Source organism: Harpia harpyja, chromosome 9 (assembly GCF_026419915.1).
Source record: "Harpia harpyja isolate bHarHar1 chromosome 9, bHarHar1 primary haplotype, whole genome shotgun sequence".
NCBI classification, from domain to species: Eukaryota; Metazoa; Chordata; class Aves; order Accipitriformes; family Accipitridae; genus Harpia; species Harpia harpyja.
In genome coordinates, this window is record NC_068948.1 from 25,489,003 (window position 1) to 25,503,994 (window position 14,992).

Here is a 14,992-nt window from a genome sequence, read left to right on the forward strand (position 1 = left end):
ACCGAGTGCCCAGCGGGTCCCCCAGCCCAAGGTCTGTCTCCAGGTCCCGGGGGTCTCCGGAGGGTCGCACAGCCCTCGCCCACCCTCTGGCTTGGTGGGCTTTGTGGGGTGCAGAGGGCCCCCCCGTTCCCCCCTTCCCCCTCCGGGAGGATCCCCGGGGCTGGTCCTAACCCCCCCCCGCAACTCCCGCGGCGCGGCCTCCCGCCGGCAGGGGGCCGCGGTCCCCCGTCCCCCGAGGACTACAGCTCCCGGCGTGCCCCGCGCCTCTCCGCCCCGCCCCGCCCCGCCGCCATGGGGGCCGCCGTCTTCTTCGGCTGCGCCGGTATCGCCTTCGGGCCGGCGCTTGCCCTCGTTCTTCTGACGGTGGCGGCGGAGCCGTTGCGGGTCATCGTCCTGGTGGCGGGGTGAGCCCGGGGGAGGGGGCTGGGTGAGGGTCTGAGGGGGGCTTGAGGGCAGGCCTGAGGGGCCTGTGCTGCCGGGAGGGCGGCTGTGGGGCTGAGGGGGCCGCTTCGGGGGCAGCTGGGGCTCCGTGGGGGGCTTGGCAGCTTAGAGAGGGTAGATGGGGGTTCAGAGAGCATCGAGGGGGGCTGAGGGGTCCATTTTGGGGGCAGCTGGGGTGTCAGAGAGCATTGAGGGGGCAGTTCTGGGGCAGTTGGAGTGTTCTGGGGGGTAGGCAGCTGTGAGGGGGCAGTGGGGGGGGGCTGTGGGGGTGTTTGGGGAGCAGCTAGGTGGCCAGAGATCGTTGAGGGTGGCTTTGGGGACCGTTCTGGGGCAGCTGGGGTGTCAGCATTGAGGGGGGGCTGAGGTTGCCTTTTCGGGGGCAGCTCGGGTGTCAGAGAGCACTGAGGGGGCCTGTGGTGGGAGTTCTGGGGTAGCTGGGGTGTCAGAGAGCATTGAGGGGGGCTGAGGGGGTAGTTCTGGGGCAGTTGGGCTGTTCTGGTGGGTAGGCAGCTCTGAGGGAGCTGTGGGGGAAGTTCTGAGGCAGATGCGGGGTGGTCTGGGGCAGAGCAGGCAGTAGCAGGGGGGTGAGGTGTCAATAGGGGGCTGACGAGGCAGGCAGGATCGAGGTGGTCTAGGGGGCAGCTGGAAAAGTTGGGGGAGGCCAGTTCTGGGGTGGCTTGTGAGGCCACGGGGGGGTTGGCAGCTTCAAGAGGGTAGATGGGGGGGCTAAGTGAGTCTGGGGTACAGGCAGCACTGGAGAGGGCTTAGGGGTGTCTGAGAGGTGCAGGCCAAGACAGCGTGCAGAGGGACTGAAGGGAAGATCTTGGGGCAGTCGAGGAGGTCTGGGGTGGGTGAGGCAGCGCCCTGGGGTCAGTTCTGGGGAGTCTGGGGGCAAGCTGGACCTGGACGGAGGGAGCCTGAGGAAGATTTGGGAAATCACCTGCATAGGTGGGATGGGGCTGTGATTTTGTAGGGGGTGGGAAGGGCTGTCCCCATATCCAGGTCGCCCTGGTTTGGGGTCTCCCAACAGCCATCTTAAAGATGACGTCCCAGCAGAGGCGAAACACCCAGAGGCTGCAGCCTCGTCTCTGCCTGAGCTCAGGGACCCCCTGCCTGGACCACAGGAGCCGTTCCTGGCTCTAACCACGCAGCTGCTGCTGTGCTGGGCGCCATGCCAGGAGCAGTCCTGGCACCGTGGTCCCTCGTGCATCTCGCAGGCATGGGCTTTATGCTGGCTGGGGAGGAAACAAAGCCAAAAACCTTCCTCGTGCTGGGACAGCCGCAGCTGGGAGCAGCGACATGCCAGATGTTAAGTGTTTATCTCATTCCTCCTGCGCCTGGTCAGTCCCCAGGGTCATGACTCCAGCCCTGTGTGTCAGCGTGGGGGATTTGCTGGTTTAAAAAGAGGAGCAGCTCTGAGTGGCCATGTCCTGCCATGCTTGGGCAGACCCCTGTTTAACCTTCAAGGGGCGAAGCACTGAACATCCTTCCCTGCTTTGCAGGGCAGCAGCTTCCCTCCAAGCAAGTCATCGTGGCTCTGAGAAAGGAGGATTTCAACTTCTGAATCTGTTTGGTTTTCAGCCGTGTGCTTCTTTTCGCATGCCCTCCTCATGTGACAGTGACCAGGCAGCCCATGAATACGTGACCTGGAGCCCAGGCAAACCAAGCAAGCAGCTTGGCACATGTTTGTCGTATTCTGAGCTCTGGAGCCTGAGTTTGGTGTTCCTCTCTCCCCAGGGCATTTTTCTGGCTGGTGTCACTGCTCCTGGCATCTCTGATCTGGTTCATTTTGGTCCATCTCAGCGACCGGGAGGATGCCAAGCTGCAGTATGGCCTCCTCATCTTCGGTGCTGCTGTCTCCGTCCTGCTGCAGGAGGCTTTCAGATTTGCCTACTTCAAGCTGCTGAAGTAAGAGCCTGTCCGAGGGTGGCCTGTGCATGCCCTGTGGGACCGGGTGACTTGTTCTGGTACCTGCAGTCAGTGTCCAACCTCCGCTCTTTCTCTGGGGAACCCCACAAAGTATCTTCCTCGTTAGATCCCGGGAGAGAGCTGTTCCTCCTCGCCCCAGGCTCGTTTATAACCATCCCTTCCCCTCTCCCGTGTGACAAGGCCCCTGTTCTGAACCAGACGCTCACACTTTCTCTCCTGCCTGAGCAGGAAAGCGGATGAAGGCCTGGCAACAATCAGTGAGGACGGCCGGTCCCCCATCTCCCTCAGGCAGATGGCTTACGGTGAGCACGAACCCGGGCAGGGCTTGGGCTGTTGCTGACCTCCCCATGCTCTTCTGGGGCTGCCTGGCAGCGGGATGCTCAGGTATCAACAACCAGTGGCGGTGTTGATGAGCCTGCTGGGCTAATGCAGCCTTCCCAACTTTTTCCTGCTCTCCCGCTTTTCCCTGGGCCCATGCGCCGAGTCTGGGGCTCGTGGTGGAGGTAGCACAGCCACGATCACTCTTGGCTGACTCCTTTCTCCCTTTGTAGTCTCGGGCCTGTCCTTCGGCATCATCAGCGGCGTGTTTTCCGTCATTAACATCTTGGCAGACTCCATGGGGCCGGGCATCGTTGGGATCCATGGCGACTCACCGTACTACTTCATCACGTCCGGTGAGGCTGGGGGCCAGCATGTGCTGCGGGACATGGGCTCGGGGCCGGGATGCTGCGACAGCGCCGGTTAGAGCCGGAGTCCAGCCCTGGCGTGTGGCCCTTCACCGAGGTGAGGAGGAGGAAGGCGATGACAAGGTCTGAGGGGGTCTGTGTTGCTCTCTTCCCCCAGCATTCCTCACCATGGCCCTTGTCTTGCTCCACACCTTCTGGGGAGTGATCTTCTTCGACGCCTGTGAAAAACGCCGCTACTGGTGCCTGGGGCTGGTGGTTGCCAGTCACCTCCTCACCTCAGGGCTGGTGAGTTTGATGAGCCAGAGCCAACTGAATCTGCACTGCAAGCTGTCCCCAAAGTAAAGGGGCCATGGCTGTCATCGGACGTCCATCTGGGCATGGGGAGGGGGATGCAGGGACACCCGCTCTTTTTTCAGACTCCCTAAATCCCCGCCTCTGAGCTGTGGGGAGAGTCACAGCCCTCTTGGGCACCTCCTGCTTGTTGGGGTGCGCTCGGCGGAAGGAGGGTTAACGGAGGACTGGGGATCGGATGGAGGATTAGCCACTAAGCTACTGGTGGGAAATCGCTCAGCAGGAGTTTAAGCCAGGCTTACCGGAGCTCTGCTCTGCTTGGAGGGTCCCGTTTCCTTGGGGAGGGGCTGTGGGGGTGGCTGGCAGGCGGTGACATTCCTAACATGGCTTTCTCTGTCCCCCCAGACGTTCCTGAACCCCTGGTACGAAGCCAGCCTGGTCCCCATCTTCATCATCACCCTCTGCACGGGCCTCTGGGCCTTCTTCACTGCCGGGGGGTCCTTCCGCAACATCCTCAAGTGCCTCTCCTGTAAGTGGGGTGATGGGGGGCACCAGTGCAACATGGGGGGCTTTGCTGGTAGGTCTCTATCCCCTTTTAGGTGTTGGGGGGAGTTGGACACAGGTGCAGGGGGGCCCAGAGCTGCTGGGATGGGGGAGGACGGGTCTTGCCTGTAACCGTTTCCCTTTTGTCGAACAGGGGCCTGCATCTCCTGGCTAACGGGGGCTCCTGTGAACCCTCAAACAGGCCCCCTACCCCCAAAACAACCCTGCTCCCCTGCCATGCTCACCCTCTCCCCCTTTTCTGCCCCCCCAGGTAAGCAGGAGGATGACAGCAGAGTGATGATGTACTCCGCACTGCAGGTGCCTTTTGAGGACTGAGCGGCGGGCGCAGCCCTGCCTGCTCCTGCTGCCTGCACTGCCTGTGCTGCTGCCGTACCCAAGTGCCCTCTTTTCAGCAGCTGGAAGATCACGATGCTGCCTTCGCCTCTGCGGTTTGCTCCTCCGGTGCTGCTGCCTGGCCGGGCCCTGGCCCCTCTCTGTGACACAAGAGGTGGCTCTGTGTCCTGTCCCACTCCAGAGGGGATTTTTGGGGTCTGACCGGTGCTATGAGCAACCCTGTTAGCTTCGTTAGCGAATTCTGTTAGAATTTTTTCCTTACAGGGTATGGCTGCAGGGGGAGCACAGGGGAGGCGGGGGGGGGGGGGCCAGGTGCCCTGTGGTGCAGCTGGGCTTGGGGGGCTCAGGGCAGGACCTCCTCCTTCCCTCACATTTTCTTCCCCCCACCCCGCCACCGAGGGATGCCCCTGCCCTCGGTGCAGCCCCAGCCCAATGCGGTCTCCTGCCATTCCCCTGCAGAAGCAGGGTGGTGCTCTCAGGGCTGGGGGAGCCAGGATGGGGGGTGCTCTACCCCCTTCACCCCCTTTTTGCTCCCTGCCAGGTCATGTCTGGGGGCACTCGTTACCCTGCTGTGCAACTGGGAGGGGGGTAAATTATTTTTTCGATTCAAAGTAAAACCCTTTTAATAGAGCAGCGAGTACCACGGCACCGAGGCGAATTCTGTCATGGGGATAGGGTGAGGTGGCAGGGGGAAGAGAAGGGTTGGTTTCCCCCCAGCTTGCTCTGCTCCCAACCCCTGTCCCAACTTTGCGGGGAGCACCCAGGTGTCCTGGTTTCTTGGGGCTGACAGGATCCAGCCCCGAAGCCCATCAGTGAATGGCCCCATTCCCTCCCCAGCAAAGAGCCACCAGTGCCATGGAGTGGGAAAGGGGCTTTATTTCCAGTGGGGCCGGGTCAAGAGCCACCACTGCCATGGGGCTGAGCCCCAGCCAGCTCCTCTGACATGGGCAGAGGGCTGGGGGGTGGTGGGGGTCCGTCGCAGCCCTATCTGGGGTGGGGGGTTCAAGGGCGAGGGCCGTCGTCAGAGTGGGTGCAGTGGGAGGAGGCTTTGAACACCACGTCCTGGTCCTGTGCCCTCCTTGCTCTGCCTCATGGGGGAAGAAGGGCTGAGGTGAGAGCGACCCTCCCCTGTGGGGATCCAGACCCTCTGATTTGGGGGGTCCAGGCTCCCTGCTGCAACGGAGGGGTCCCTCCTTAGGGTGGGGGCCTCTCACCGCATCCTCTTGGCCACAAGGTGGATGGCGAGGAAGAGGCCGAGGCAGCTGGAGACGGCGCCAAAGATGATGGCAATGACTTCACCTACGTGATGTAGCAGGGGGCTCAGGGGGGACTGGGGGGGGTGAACCCCCCATCCCAGCCCCGCCTGCCCCCGGCCGGGCTGTACCTGTCGAATACCCCTCGGGCCCTGCAAGAGAAGAGCTGGGGGGGCTCAGTGCCGCAGCCTCGCACCCAGCCAGGGCTCTGGGAGCCATTTGAGGGGTGGGGGGGGGCCCTTCCCACCCCCACCCCCCGCCTCGAGCTGGCTCTCACCCCTGGGGAAGGATGACAGCACCAGCCGCTGGTTGAGCTCCTGCGGGACCCGAAAATTATCCACCAGGTGCTGGGGCTCCGGCTCGGCCGCTGTTGTGGTGTAAAGGGTTCCCTGGAGCTGCTCCAGCTGAAACGGGGGGGGGGGGGGGGGGGGCGGAGCGCTGGGGCTGTCATTGTGTCTGTCCGTTGTGTCCCGTCCCCCCTGCTTTCACCCCAAAGCGGGTCCTACCTGGGCCAGGCTGATGCGGACGGGTTGCTGGAAGAGGGTCCAGAGGACACTCTGGAAGCAGGGGGGTGTGGTGAGGGACCCATTGTAGCGGTAGTAGAGGTCCAGGCGCGGGGGCAACAGGTCCTGCACGCTGAAGGAGGGGATGGCCGTTGTCTGCCCTGGGAGTGGGGGGGAAGCAGTTGCGGGGAGCACGGAAGGGGAGTTTGGGGTCACCCCCCCCACTGCTATGTGCTTTCCTTGCTGTCTCCCCTTGCTACCCCCTCGCTCACACACCAGTCGCTCACCTGCGTAGCGGATGCTCCCGAGACGGCTCAGGATGTTGTCGTAGGTGGGGTGGGGGTCAGCACCCACCTGGGGGGAGCAAGGGGAGGGGGTGGTGTGTGTGTCAGGGCTGGGGGGTTGGTGGGTGGGCAGGGGGTATTTTGGGGTCTGCATACCTCCAGGAGGACACCGAGCACAGCCAGCCCGTCGGCATGGTGCTGCGCCTCGCTGGCGTTGGTGTAGCGCTCCGCATCGTAGTGCACCACATGCATCTGCGGGCAGAGCGGCTCCGCGCAGGGTTGGGGGTGGGGGGCAGAGCAGGGACCCCCCCCCAAACCCACACCCTCTGGGTTTCTGTCCCCCACTAACCCCCTTTCCCACACTCAGTTCCCAGACCCGATCCTACGCTGCTGCCTGCACCCATCCTGGCACCTTCCATGGTGTCTGGACCCACTGCCTGCACCTGGACTTGCTGCCTGCACCCGTTCCCCGGTCCCATGCTTGTTCCTGCTCCCAATTCCCACTCCTGTTTCCCCTTCCTGCACCCATTTCCCACACCTGGACCCCTTTCTTGTGCCTTTTCCCATGCCTGCACCCAATTCCTGCACCCAGACCCCTTCCTGCACCCATTCCTGTGCCAGGTCCTGCACCCAGACCCTTTCCCACACCATTTCTGTGCTGTTTCCCACCCCCAGGCCCATTTCCCACCACTATTTCCCTGCCCGCTTCCTGTGCCCAGACCCATTTCCCATTCCCTGCACCCAGACCCTTTCCTGCACCCATTTTCCACCTCCAGACCCATTTCTTGCACCCATTTCCCTGCCTGTTTCCTGTGCCTGGACCCGTTTCCCACACTGGGGCCCCTTTCCTATTCCCTGCACTTGATTCCTGCACCCAGACCTTTTTCCCTCCCCCTTCTTGTGTCATTTCCCACACCCAGACCCCTTCCCATATCCATTTCCCTGCCTGTTTCCTGTGCCCAGACTAATTTCCCATTCCCTGCACCCAATTCCTGCCCCCAGCCCCCATTTCCCACCCTATTCCCATGCTATTTCCTGCACCCAGGACCCTTCCCACACCCATTTCCCACCCCCAGACCCACTTCCCACCCCATTCCCATGCCATTTCCTGCACCCAGCCCCTTTCCCAGGCAGGAGCCCCTTTTAGGACCCCCCCCCTCCTTTGGGACCCTCCCCCCACTACCCTTGTGGCTACTCTGTACCTCAGCGGGGGCACGGTGCCCGTCGAGGAGATGTTCGGCACCACCAGCGTGGCCGGGCCGTCCCCAGTGGAAGTGGAGCTGAGCGGCGGCGAAGCTGCGCGGCAGCCCCTGTAGCCTCAGGGAGGGCGGCAGTGCCAGCACCGCTGGGGTGGGGGACACGGGGGGGGTCTTAGCGGGGGCTGTGACATGTGGGGAGCCCCCCCCACTACCACCCTAGACCCCCCCCCAGCACCCACTCACCGGTGTGGCCGTTGTTGGAGAGGGTGAAGGCCGGGGTGCCGGGTTGGCCCATGGAGCGGATGGGTGGCAGCGAGGGGTCTGGCTGTGCCCACCGCGTTCGGATGTCGATGGGTGACTGGGCTTGGCCCCCGCATGCTGGGTGCCCCTCGGGCCAGTGCTGCTGCCCATGGGGGCCTGGGGGGACCCAGGCATCCGGGTGGGCCCCCCACTGACGCCCCCCACCATGGGGACGGTGCTTTACCCAGCACAGCCCCGTGACCCAAAATGCCCTCGTTTCCCCCCCAAACAAGGACACGGGTGACATTCCCAACATGCTCGTTAATCTTCTGGGGACATTTTTTTTTCCGGCTGGGGGAGCGGGGACAAAGCTGATACCACGGTGGGGCGGGGGGGACACCCATGGGGTCCCCGTAGGCCGGGCGGGATGGGGCTTAGCCAGGATTTGGCCAGGGCTGGATCCTAATTGGATTTGGCAGCCGGAGCCTTATGTAAAGGAACACAATGGGACCATTGGAGCACAAGGGGGACCTGGACGTCCTGGGGGGGGGCATGGGGGGGTAAGGGGGGCTGCACCCATCCACCTCCCTCCCATTTGGGGGGACGCAGGCAGCCAGGGGACCCAGGTGTCTTGGGGTGGGGTGGGGGGGCATGGGGGCTGTCACCCATCCATCTCCGTCCCATTTGGGGGGACCCAGGCGTCTGGGGGTGGGGAGCACAGGGGGGCACCCATCCACCTCCCTCCCATCTTAGGGGACCCAGGCATGGGGGGGGGGGGGTGGGTGTGCATGAGGGGGCTGTCACCCATCCACCTCCTTCCCATTTGGGGGGAACCCGGGTGTCTGGGAGCAGGGGGTGGGGGGAGCATGGGGGGCTGTCACCCATCCAACCCCCCTCCCTTCTGGGGGGAGCCGGGTGATGCCCCTTGGCTCTGGGGTGGTGGATTCGGGGGGGTGGGGGGATTCCAGGGTGGGGTGGGGCCCCACTCACCCTCGTATGCCCAGTGGGGACCTGTCGGGGCGGGTAACAGAGGTGTTAGTGGGCCGGGGGTCAGGTGGCCCCCCCCCCCAGCCCTTCCCCAGGAGCCCCCCCCGGGGTGCTGGCAGCTGCACCCCAAAGCGGGTCCCGCTCCTGGGGGGGGGCGGGAATTGAGGTGAATGCCTGAAGAACTTGGGGGGGGCACTCACCGGCGGGCAGGGCGAGGGCCAGGCCCCCCAGCAGCAGCAGGGCACGCAGCATGGCGGAGGGGGGGCCGGGTGCCGCCGGTCCGGCCTTAAATACCCACCCGGGATGGCCCCCCCCAGGGGGACGGGGAGGGATGGAGAGTCCATCCCCGGGGCGTCGGCGCGTGCAGACGGGGGAGGCTGTGGGGCTGGGAGCTCTGGGGTTGTGGGGAGGGGCTGGGGGGACTAGGGATGCTGTGGGGCTCCGGGGGGGGGAATGTGAGCTGTGGGGGTGCTGTGGGGCTGGGGCCTATGGGCTTGTGGGGTGGGGGCCTGGGGGGGGCTGTGGGGCTTGGCGACTGGGGGGGGCTGGGGGGCTGGGAGGTCTGGGGTTGTGGGGTGGGTGCCTGGGGGGGGCTGTGGGGCTTGGCGACTCGTGGGGGGCTGGGGGTGCTGTGGGGTTTGGGGGGGGAGCTGTGGGGCTGGGAGGTCTGGGGTTGTGGTGTGCTGTGGGGTGTGGGGGGGCCTGTGGGGTTTGGGGCTGAGGGTGCTGTGGGGCTCGGGGGGGGCTGTAAGCTGTGAGGGGGCTGGGGGCTATGGGGGGGCCCTGGGGCGGGGGCGGACCCTGCACGAGCTGCCCTCACCCCGCTCCCTTTCTAGCCCCGCCCCCTTTGCCGGTGTCCCCGCCGCCCTCCCCCCCCCGCGGCGGCCGGCGGGGCCGAGGACGCGCGCGCGCCCAGGACGCCCCGCCCCGGGACCGCTCCCGTGCGCGCGCGCGCGCGCGCTGACGTCGACCAGACGCGTGCCCCGCCCCCGCGCGCCCCGCCCCCACGTGGGGGCCCACGCGCCTGCCTTCCTGCATTATGTAACAGCGCCGAGGCGAGGCCGCCCCACCCCCAGCCGCCATTGGCCGGGCCGGCCGTGACGCGCGGCCGAAGCCACCACCCATTGGAGGCTCCAGGCGGAGCGGGGGGGGCTCCTCGTGCCTCCGTCGCGCGGCGGGGGCGTGGCCGGGGACCCCCGTGACCCGCCGCGGCCCCCGGCCCCGCCGCGGCCCTCCAGGGGGCGGAGCCCCGCGCCGCGCCCCCTGTGTCGCCACATGGAGGGGCGTGGCCCGGCCCCACCCTCCCGGCCAATCCACGCAGGGTGGCGTCCGCATTGGGCAGCTCCGGCGTCGTGTCCGACCAATGGAAACGAGGTGGAGGGGCGGGACGCTAAAGCTCCTCCCGCTGCCGGGAAGCGGTGACCAATGAGTGAGCGGGGGGGCGGGGCCCAGTGGGAGGCACGTGCGGCCGCGCACGTGTCCGCGTGGGGGCCGCCGCAGCCGGGGCGGAACCGGCACCGGCGCCGGGACGGGGACACCGGGACAGCGACACCGGGACACCAGGACAGGGACGGGGACACCGGGACAGGGACAGCGGCACCGGCACCGGGACGGGGACACCGGCACCGGGACAGCTGCAGCCGGGAGCAGGTGGGATCCGGGGTGGCCGGGGCCGGTTGGTGGGGGTCCCGGGGCTGGGAGAGGGGTTGGGTCGGTCCCGGGGCCGGTTGGTTGGGGGGGGGGTCTCGGTGCTGAGTATGGGGGACCCGGGGTGGCAGGTGAGGGGTCGCCACCCGGGGGGGGGGGGGTCCTGGGGCCGTGGCGGGGGTCCTGGTCCTGATTCTGGGGGTCCCAGTGCTGGGCGGGTCCCCACCTTGGGTGGGGGGGTTCTGGGGGGAGGGGGGTGGTCCCGGTGCTGGGGAGTCTTGGGACCGGGTGAGGGAGGGGGGGTGTCTTGGTGCCGGTGGTGGGGGGGGGCCCCCATCCTGGGTGAAGGGTCCCCCATCCTGGGTGAAGGGTCCCGGTGCTGAGTGGGTTCCTGCAGCCCCCCCCTCCCCCCCGTGCCGGGAGGTGCCCCCGGGCGGGGGGGACACACACACAACCCCCCATGTGGGCACACGGCGATTTCTCTCTTTTTGCCCAATTTCCCCTTTTTCCCCCATTTTTTTTCTCCCTCCCCCCCCGCCAGGCAGCCTCACCCAGGCAGCACCACAGGAGCTGAACCCAGCGAGAGGCTCCTCCGGGGGGGCCCCACCCTGCCCCCCCCCCCACCATGGACCCCCCCGCCCCATGCCTGCTCCTGCAGCTCCCCCACCTCCAGCCCAGGGGACCCCTCCTCCGACAGCGAAGCCGAGGCCAGTGGCCCCCCCCCCGACCCCCCCCAAAACTGAATGGAGCCGTAAGCGGCCGGGGGGGCTGGACCGAGCACCCCCCGAATTGTCCTCGTCACCCCGAGGGGGGAAACGACCCCGGAAGGGGGATGGGGGGGACGCCCCTCCCAGCGACGGCGATCGCCTCTTTGCCCAAAAAGTGAGTTTTTGGCAGCAAAACGAAGGAGCACCCCCAAACCTGGGGGGGGGGGCAGTGCTTGGTCCCCTAAAAATGCATCTCTCCCTCAGTTTCCCCACCTGAAACAGGTGGGGGGCGAGGGGGGGTAAGCAGGGTTGGGGGGGGGGGAACATGACACCCCCTCGTTGGTCTGAATCCAGCCCAGCCGCCATCCTCCTCCTCTTCCTCGTAGTGCCAGGAGCTGCGGGGCTTCATCCGGCCGCTGGCGGAGCTGCTGGAGGGGCTGAGACGGGGGCGATATGACAGAGGTGGGTGCCCCCCCCCAACCCTCCTACCCCCCTTCACCCCCCCAAGGAGGATTCCCAGATTTTTGGGGTTTGCCAGGGCTGAGCAGCTTCCAGCAGAGCGTGGCCATGGACCGGATCCAGCGGATCATAGGAGTCCTGCAGAAGCCAGAAATGGGGTGAGTGGCCCCCCTCAAGAGTCCCCAGAAGAGGAAGGAGGAGGGGGCAAAGGGACACCCCCCCCTCCATGGGGTGCCCATCATCCCCCCTGCCACCAGCAGCAGGGTGACAGCTCACTCTCTCCCCCCGCAGTGCCCGCTACCTGGGGACACTGCTGCAGGTTGAGGGGATGCTGAGGGTCTGGTTCCCCCACGTTGCCCCCAGAACTGCACAGGATCCGGCTCCCTCCCCCGCCGCCGCCACCCCCCCTCGTCGCCGACCCCCTGCCGGCCCCCCCGGAGCACCCCATTGTCGACGTCTGCCCGGGGACGTCCCCCCCTCCAACCCCACGGGGACGTCAGGGACATCACATCGAGGGGGGCACCCCAAGTGCCAGACCGGGACCCCTGTGTCCCCCCTGGCACTGGACGTGTGACCCCCCTCCAAGCCGGGGAGGGTGTCTCCTGGATTTCTTGGGTTTTGCCTTTTTTTTTGGATGGTTTTTTTTTTGGTTGTTTTTTTTTTAAATTGTGGACAGTGAGACCTGCGGGCGGGCGGGGCCATCCAATGGGGGGACCCCAAGACCTCCCCCGCCCCCCCAGGGAACCCCAAAACCACAGGGCGGGGAGGGGGGGTACGTGCCTTCGCCAGAGCAGAGCCCCCTCCCCGGGCAGGGGGGTCGTGCCTCGGTGCACGGGGGGGGGGGGGGCACAGGTTGGGGGGGCTGGCCTCCCCACTGGTCTTGTGCCTTTCCCCCCCTGCCTGGTGTTTTGGGGGGGGCCGGGGTGGGGTATGTGTGTCTGTGTCCCCCTGCAAGTGGGGCTGCCCCACGGCTCGGCCCTGCTGGAAGCAATAAATGCCGCGGGAGCGGCCGGGGCCACCCGATGCCGGTGTCCTCTGTGTCCCCTTGGGGGGGGGGGGCCGGGGGGGGTGGGGGGGTGTCTTGTCCCTGGGGGGGGGTCAGAGCCGCCCCACCCTGCGCCTGGTCCTCTGTGTTGGGACCCTCGTGTGCCCCCGATGGTGCCTCCTGCCCCCCCCCCCCCGGTGTGAGGCAGGGGCAGATGGGGGAGGGCCAGGCCCGGTCCCCCCCCAAGTCTGGCCCCACACGTCCCCCTGCCCCCCCCCCCAGCCTAGCCCTATGGGGCCTGGTGCCCCCCAACAGTCCCCACCGCTCCCCAGGGCCCGGTGCCCCCCCATCCCGTCCCTCACCTTTGACCCCGTGACCCGCACCCTAAGCCCTGACCCCTGCCCCCGTGCCCCACATCCCAGCTCCGCCCCGTGACCTCCACCCTAAGCCCCGCCTGTCTCCTAAGCCCCTCCCATCCGACCCCTGCCACCTAAGCTCCGCCCCTTCCCCGCCGTCCCACCTCGGACCCTCCCAAGCCCCGCCTCCCAGTGCCGGCAGCCACTTCCGCTTCCGGGGTGGTGAGTGGAGCGGTCGCCGTTCCTCCGGGGCGGGACTGGGACCGGACAGGGCGGCTCTGCTGGGGCCTCCGGGGGTGGGGGCGGTCCTACCGGGTCCTTCCATGATGGGGGGAGGAGAGGCCTTACCAGGTCCAGCCGTGAGGGGGGGCGGGGGACGGGCCGGGGGGAGGAGGAAGAGCCGGCCCCACCGGGGGTTCGGGGCCCGGGCCCACCCGTCCCGTCCCGACCCGTCCCCCCTCCTCCCCCCCGCAGAGCGGCGGCCGCCATGGCGAACCACCTCCGCTTCCTGGGCCGCACCGTCATGGTCCAGAACGGGAATGTGGAAGCAGCCTACGGCGCTCTCAACAGGTGGGGGGGGGGTCCGGTGGGCTGGGGGGGTGCCGGTTGTCCCGGAGGAGGGGGAGCCCTGCAGCTCGGCCAAGAACCGGTTACCGGACAAGGACCCAGGCAGGGTGGGGAGGGTCCTGTTAATTAAACTGGGTGTAATTAGTTACGGGCTGGGGTTGTCCTCCTCCTCCGGTCCCTCCCTGGTAACCAAAGAGGGTTTGCCTCCCATTTTACCCCTGTGAATTGGGGTCGGAACGTGCGGTTTTGGAGTTTTTTCTCTCTGCTCGAGGCCTCGGAAGCTTTTCCCATTGGCGCTCCACCCTGCCGCCAATTTAATAGAATTAAACGGAATTCTCCCGCAAATTGGCAGAAAAGTCGGCAGGAACGTGGGCAGCGGCGTCACCGGGGGTTTGGAGGGTTGGCGGTCAGTGAGGGTGCCTCACAAGGGAAGAGGAGGAAGCTGCACCGTCACCTGCTGTAGCTGTCACCTGCCATGCCCACCTTCGTTCATCACAGCTTAACGAAGCTCCAAGGGTGCTCGTTCCCCTCCTTGTTATCCTCAGCCTGTCTCCAGGAGGAAAACAAGCCGGGGTGGCTGAGGGACCTTGGGGGAACGTGGTGTCCCTGTGGCACTGCTGCAGCTGGGCCTGGCGCGTACTGAGTTGTGTCTGGTCTTAGCTGGGGGGGGGGGTGTTTCCCCCCTCCCCCATCCCAGCACCTTTTCTGCCTCTTTTGGGATTAAAAAAAACCCAAAACAGAAACGCTTCTGCTCTGGGGGGTTCAGTTGGAATTGATGCGCGGGGGTTCAAAATCCTAAGTGAGACCCAATTTTAACCAAATCCCCTGGGTTTCAATTGGCTGCCAGCTTGTTTACAGAAAGGGTGGGGTGCCCTGTGTGTCTCGGGGGGGGGGGTGGGGGGGGGGGTTGAGCATCTCATCTCACCCTGTCTCCCCCCTCCCCAGGATCCTCTCACAGGATGGGCTGGTGGAGACGGTGCGGCGGCGGCGGTACTATGAGAAGCCATGCCGCCGGCGGCAGCGCCTGGCCTACGAGGCGTGCCGGCGGGTCTACAATGCCGAGATGGGGCGGAAGATCAGCTTCTTGGCGCGAGGCAGCCGGCAGGACCCCTGGCTGGGCTGCTAGGGGTTGGGAGGAGCCGCCCCCCCCCAATAAAGGACTTTGCCCTTAACGGAGTATTTAATTTAGCTTTCATTAATTACGGCGGATGAGGCAGGCCGTGGCCTCGCTGCCCGCGGAGACGTGGCGGCGGTTCGCGCGCTGGCTGCGAGCGCGGGAAAAAGGCGGGGGGGGCGGGGCTGGTGGTGTGATGTGGGCGGTGCCGAGAGAGCCCGGTATTGCACTCGCAGTTCCCGCCTCGCACGTCACACCTTCTTCCCGTCGCCCCCCGCGCGAGTGGGCGCGCAGGCGCTGCGCGGCCGTTTCCGCTTCCGCCCCGACGTGCTGTCGCCGTCAGGGCCGCCGCTGACCGGGCCGGGGCCTGTCGGGGGCCGCGCCCCGCCCGCCTGCTCCGGTGAGGGAAAGAGGGCGGGGGGGTCGCTTCCGAGGGAAGGAGGGTGC

The 14,992-nt window shown here is 66.5% G+C and overlaps 3 protein-coding genes across 9 annotated transcripts; 2 read left to right on the forward strand and 1 right to left on the reverse strand.

The window, feature by feature from the left end:
* Nucleotides 1–274: 274 nt before the first annotated feature.
* On the forward strand, nucleotides 275–4,882 carry APH1A (aph-1 homolog A, gamma-secretase subunit). The gene is made up of 7 exons (XM_052797627.1): nucleotides 275–404; nucleotides 2,179–2,349; nucleotides 2,599–2,672; nucleotides 2,922–3,044; nucleotides 3,214–3,341; nucleotides 3,753–3,876; nucleotides 4,162–4,882. The coding sequence occupies exons 1-7, from the start codon at nucleotides 292–294 to the stop codon at nucleotides 4,224–4,226; spliced, it is 798 nt and encodes a 265-aa protein (XP_052653587.1). The 5' UTR covers nucleotides 275–291; the 3' UTR covers nucleotides 4,227–4,882.
* A 232-nt stretch (nucleotides 4,883–5,114) lies between these two features.
* On the reverse strand, nucleotides 5,115–9,013 carry CA14 (carbonic anhydrase 14). 4 transcript variants are annotated; one of them, XM_052797624.1, is made up of 11 exons: nucleotides 8,911–9,013; nucleotides 8,714–8,734; nucleotides 7,727–7,900; nucleotides 7,487–7,629; nucleotides 6,441–6,536; nucleotides 6,288–6,354; nucleotides 6,004–6,161; nucleotides 5,775–5,901; nucleotides 5,629–5,649; nucleotides 5,459–5,543; nucleotides 5,122–5,328 (listed from the first exon to the last, which is right to left on the reverse strand). In XM_052797624.1, the coding sequence occupies exons 1-11, from the start codon at nucleotides 8,960–8,962 to the stop codon at nucleotides 5,247–5,249; spliced, it is 1,026 nt and encodes a 341-aa protein (XP_052653584.1). In that variant the 5' UTR covers nucleotides 8,963–9,013; the 3' UTR covers nucleotides 5,122–5,246. The 4 variants fall into 4 exon arrangements, with proteins under 4 accessions (XP_052653582.1, XP_052653584.1, XP_052653586.1 ...); XM_052797626.1 differs by lacking the exon at nucleotides 8,714–8,734 and having other exon boundaries at nucleotides 8,911–8,989; XM_052797622.1 differs by lacking the exons at nucleotides 8,714–8,734; nucleotides 8,911–9,013 and having other exon boundaries at nucleotides 5,115–5,328; nucleotides 7,727–8,078.
* Nucleotides 9,014–10,994: 1,981 nt separating this feature from the next.
* Nucleotides 10,995–14,607, forward strand: MRPS21 (mitochondrial ribosomal protein S21). Of its 4 annotated transcripts, XM_052798032.1 has the most exons (6): nucleotides 10,995–11,239; nucleotides 11,451–11,526; nucleotides 11,603–11,681; nucleotides 13,339–13,434; nucleotides 13,703–13,947; nucleotides 14,377–14,607. In XM_052798032.1, the coding sequence occupies exons 1-5, from the start codon at nucleotides 11,000–11,002 to the stop codon at nucleotides 13,932–13,934; spliced, it is 723 nt and encodes a 240-aa protein (XP_052653992.1). In that variant the 5' UTR covers nucleotides 10,995–10,999; the 3' UTR covers nucleotides 13,935–13,947; nucleotides 14,377–14,607. The 4 variants fall into 4 exon arrangements, with proteins under 4 accessions (XP_052653992.1, XP_052653993.1, XP_052653995.1 ...); XM_052798033.1 differs by lacking the exons at nucleotides 13,339–13,434; nucleotides 13,703–13,947; nucleotides 14,377–14,607 and adding an exon at nucleotides 11,815–12,554; XM_052798035.1 differs by lacking the exons at nucleotides 10,995–11,239; nucleotides 11,451–11,526; nucleotides 11,603–11,681; nucleotides 13,703–13,947 and adding an exon at nucleotides 13,064–13,086.
* The last annotated feature ends 385 nt before the right edge of the window (nucleotides 14,608–14,992 follow it).

What these genes read in the sequence shown, in the direction of transcription:
- APH1A (XM_052797627.1), top strand. Translation starts at nt 292, where the DNA reads ATGGGGGCCGCCGTCTTCTTCGGCTGCGCCGGTATCGCCTTCGGGCCG. An exon ending in CCTCAGGCAGATGGCTTACG is followed by an intron (nt 2,673 to 2,921) that starts GTGAGCACGAAC and finishes CTCCCTTTGTAG; the next exon opens with TCTCGGGCCTGTCCTTCGGC. An exon ending in ACCTCCTCACCTCAGGGCTG is followed by an intron (nt 3,342 to 3,752) that starts GTGAGTTTGATG and finishes CTGTCCCCCCAG; the next exon opens with ACGTTCCTGAACCCCTGGTA.
- CA14 (XM_052797622.1), bottom strand. Translation starts at nt 8,039, where the DNA reads ATGTTGGGAATGTCACCCGTGTCCTTGTTTGGGGGGGAAACGAGGGCA. An exon ending in CGGGAGCATCCGCTACGCAG is followed by an intron (nt 6,162 to 6,287) that starts GTGAGCGACTGG and finishes CCCCACTCCCAG; the next exon opens with GGCAGACAACGGCCATCCCC. An exon ending in CTTGTGGCCAAGAGGATGCG is followed by an intron (nt 5,329 to 5,458) that starts GTGAGAGGCCCC and finishes CCCATGAGGCAG; the next exon opens with AGCAAGGAGGGCACAGGACC.
- MRPS21 (XM_052798032.1), top strand. Translation starts at nt 11,000, where the DNA reads ATGCCTGCTCCTGCAGCTCCCCCACCTCCAGCCCAGGGGACCCCTCCT. An exon ending in ATCGCCTCTTTGCCCAAAAA is followed by an intron (nt 11,240 to 11,450) that starts GTGAGTTTTTGG and finishes TCTTCCTCGTAG; the next exon opens with TGCCAGGAGCTGCGGGGCTT. An exon ending in ACGGGGGCGATATGACAGAG is followed by an intron (nt 11,527 to 11,602) that starts GTGGGTGCCCCC and finishes GGGGTTTGCCAG; the next exon opens with GGCTGAGCAGCTTCCAGCAG.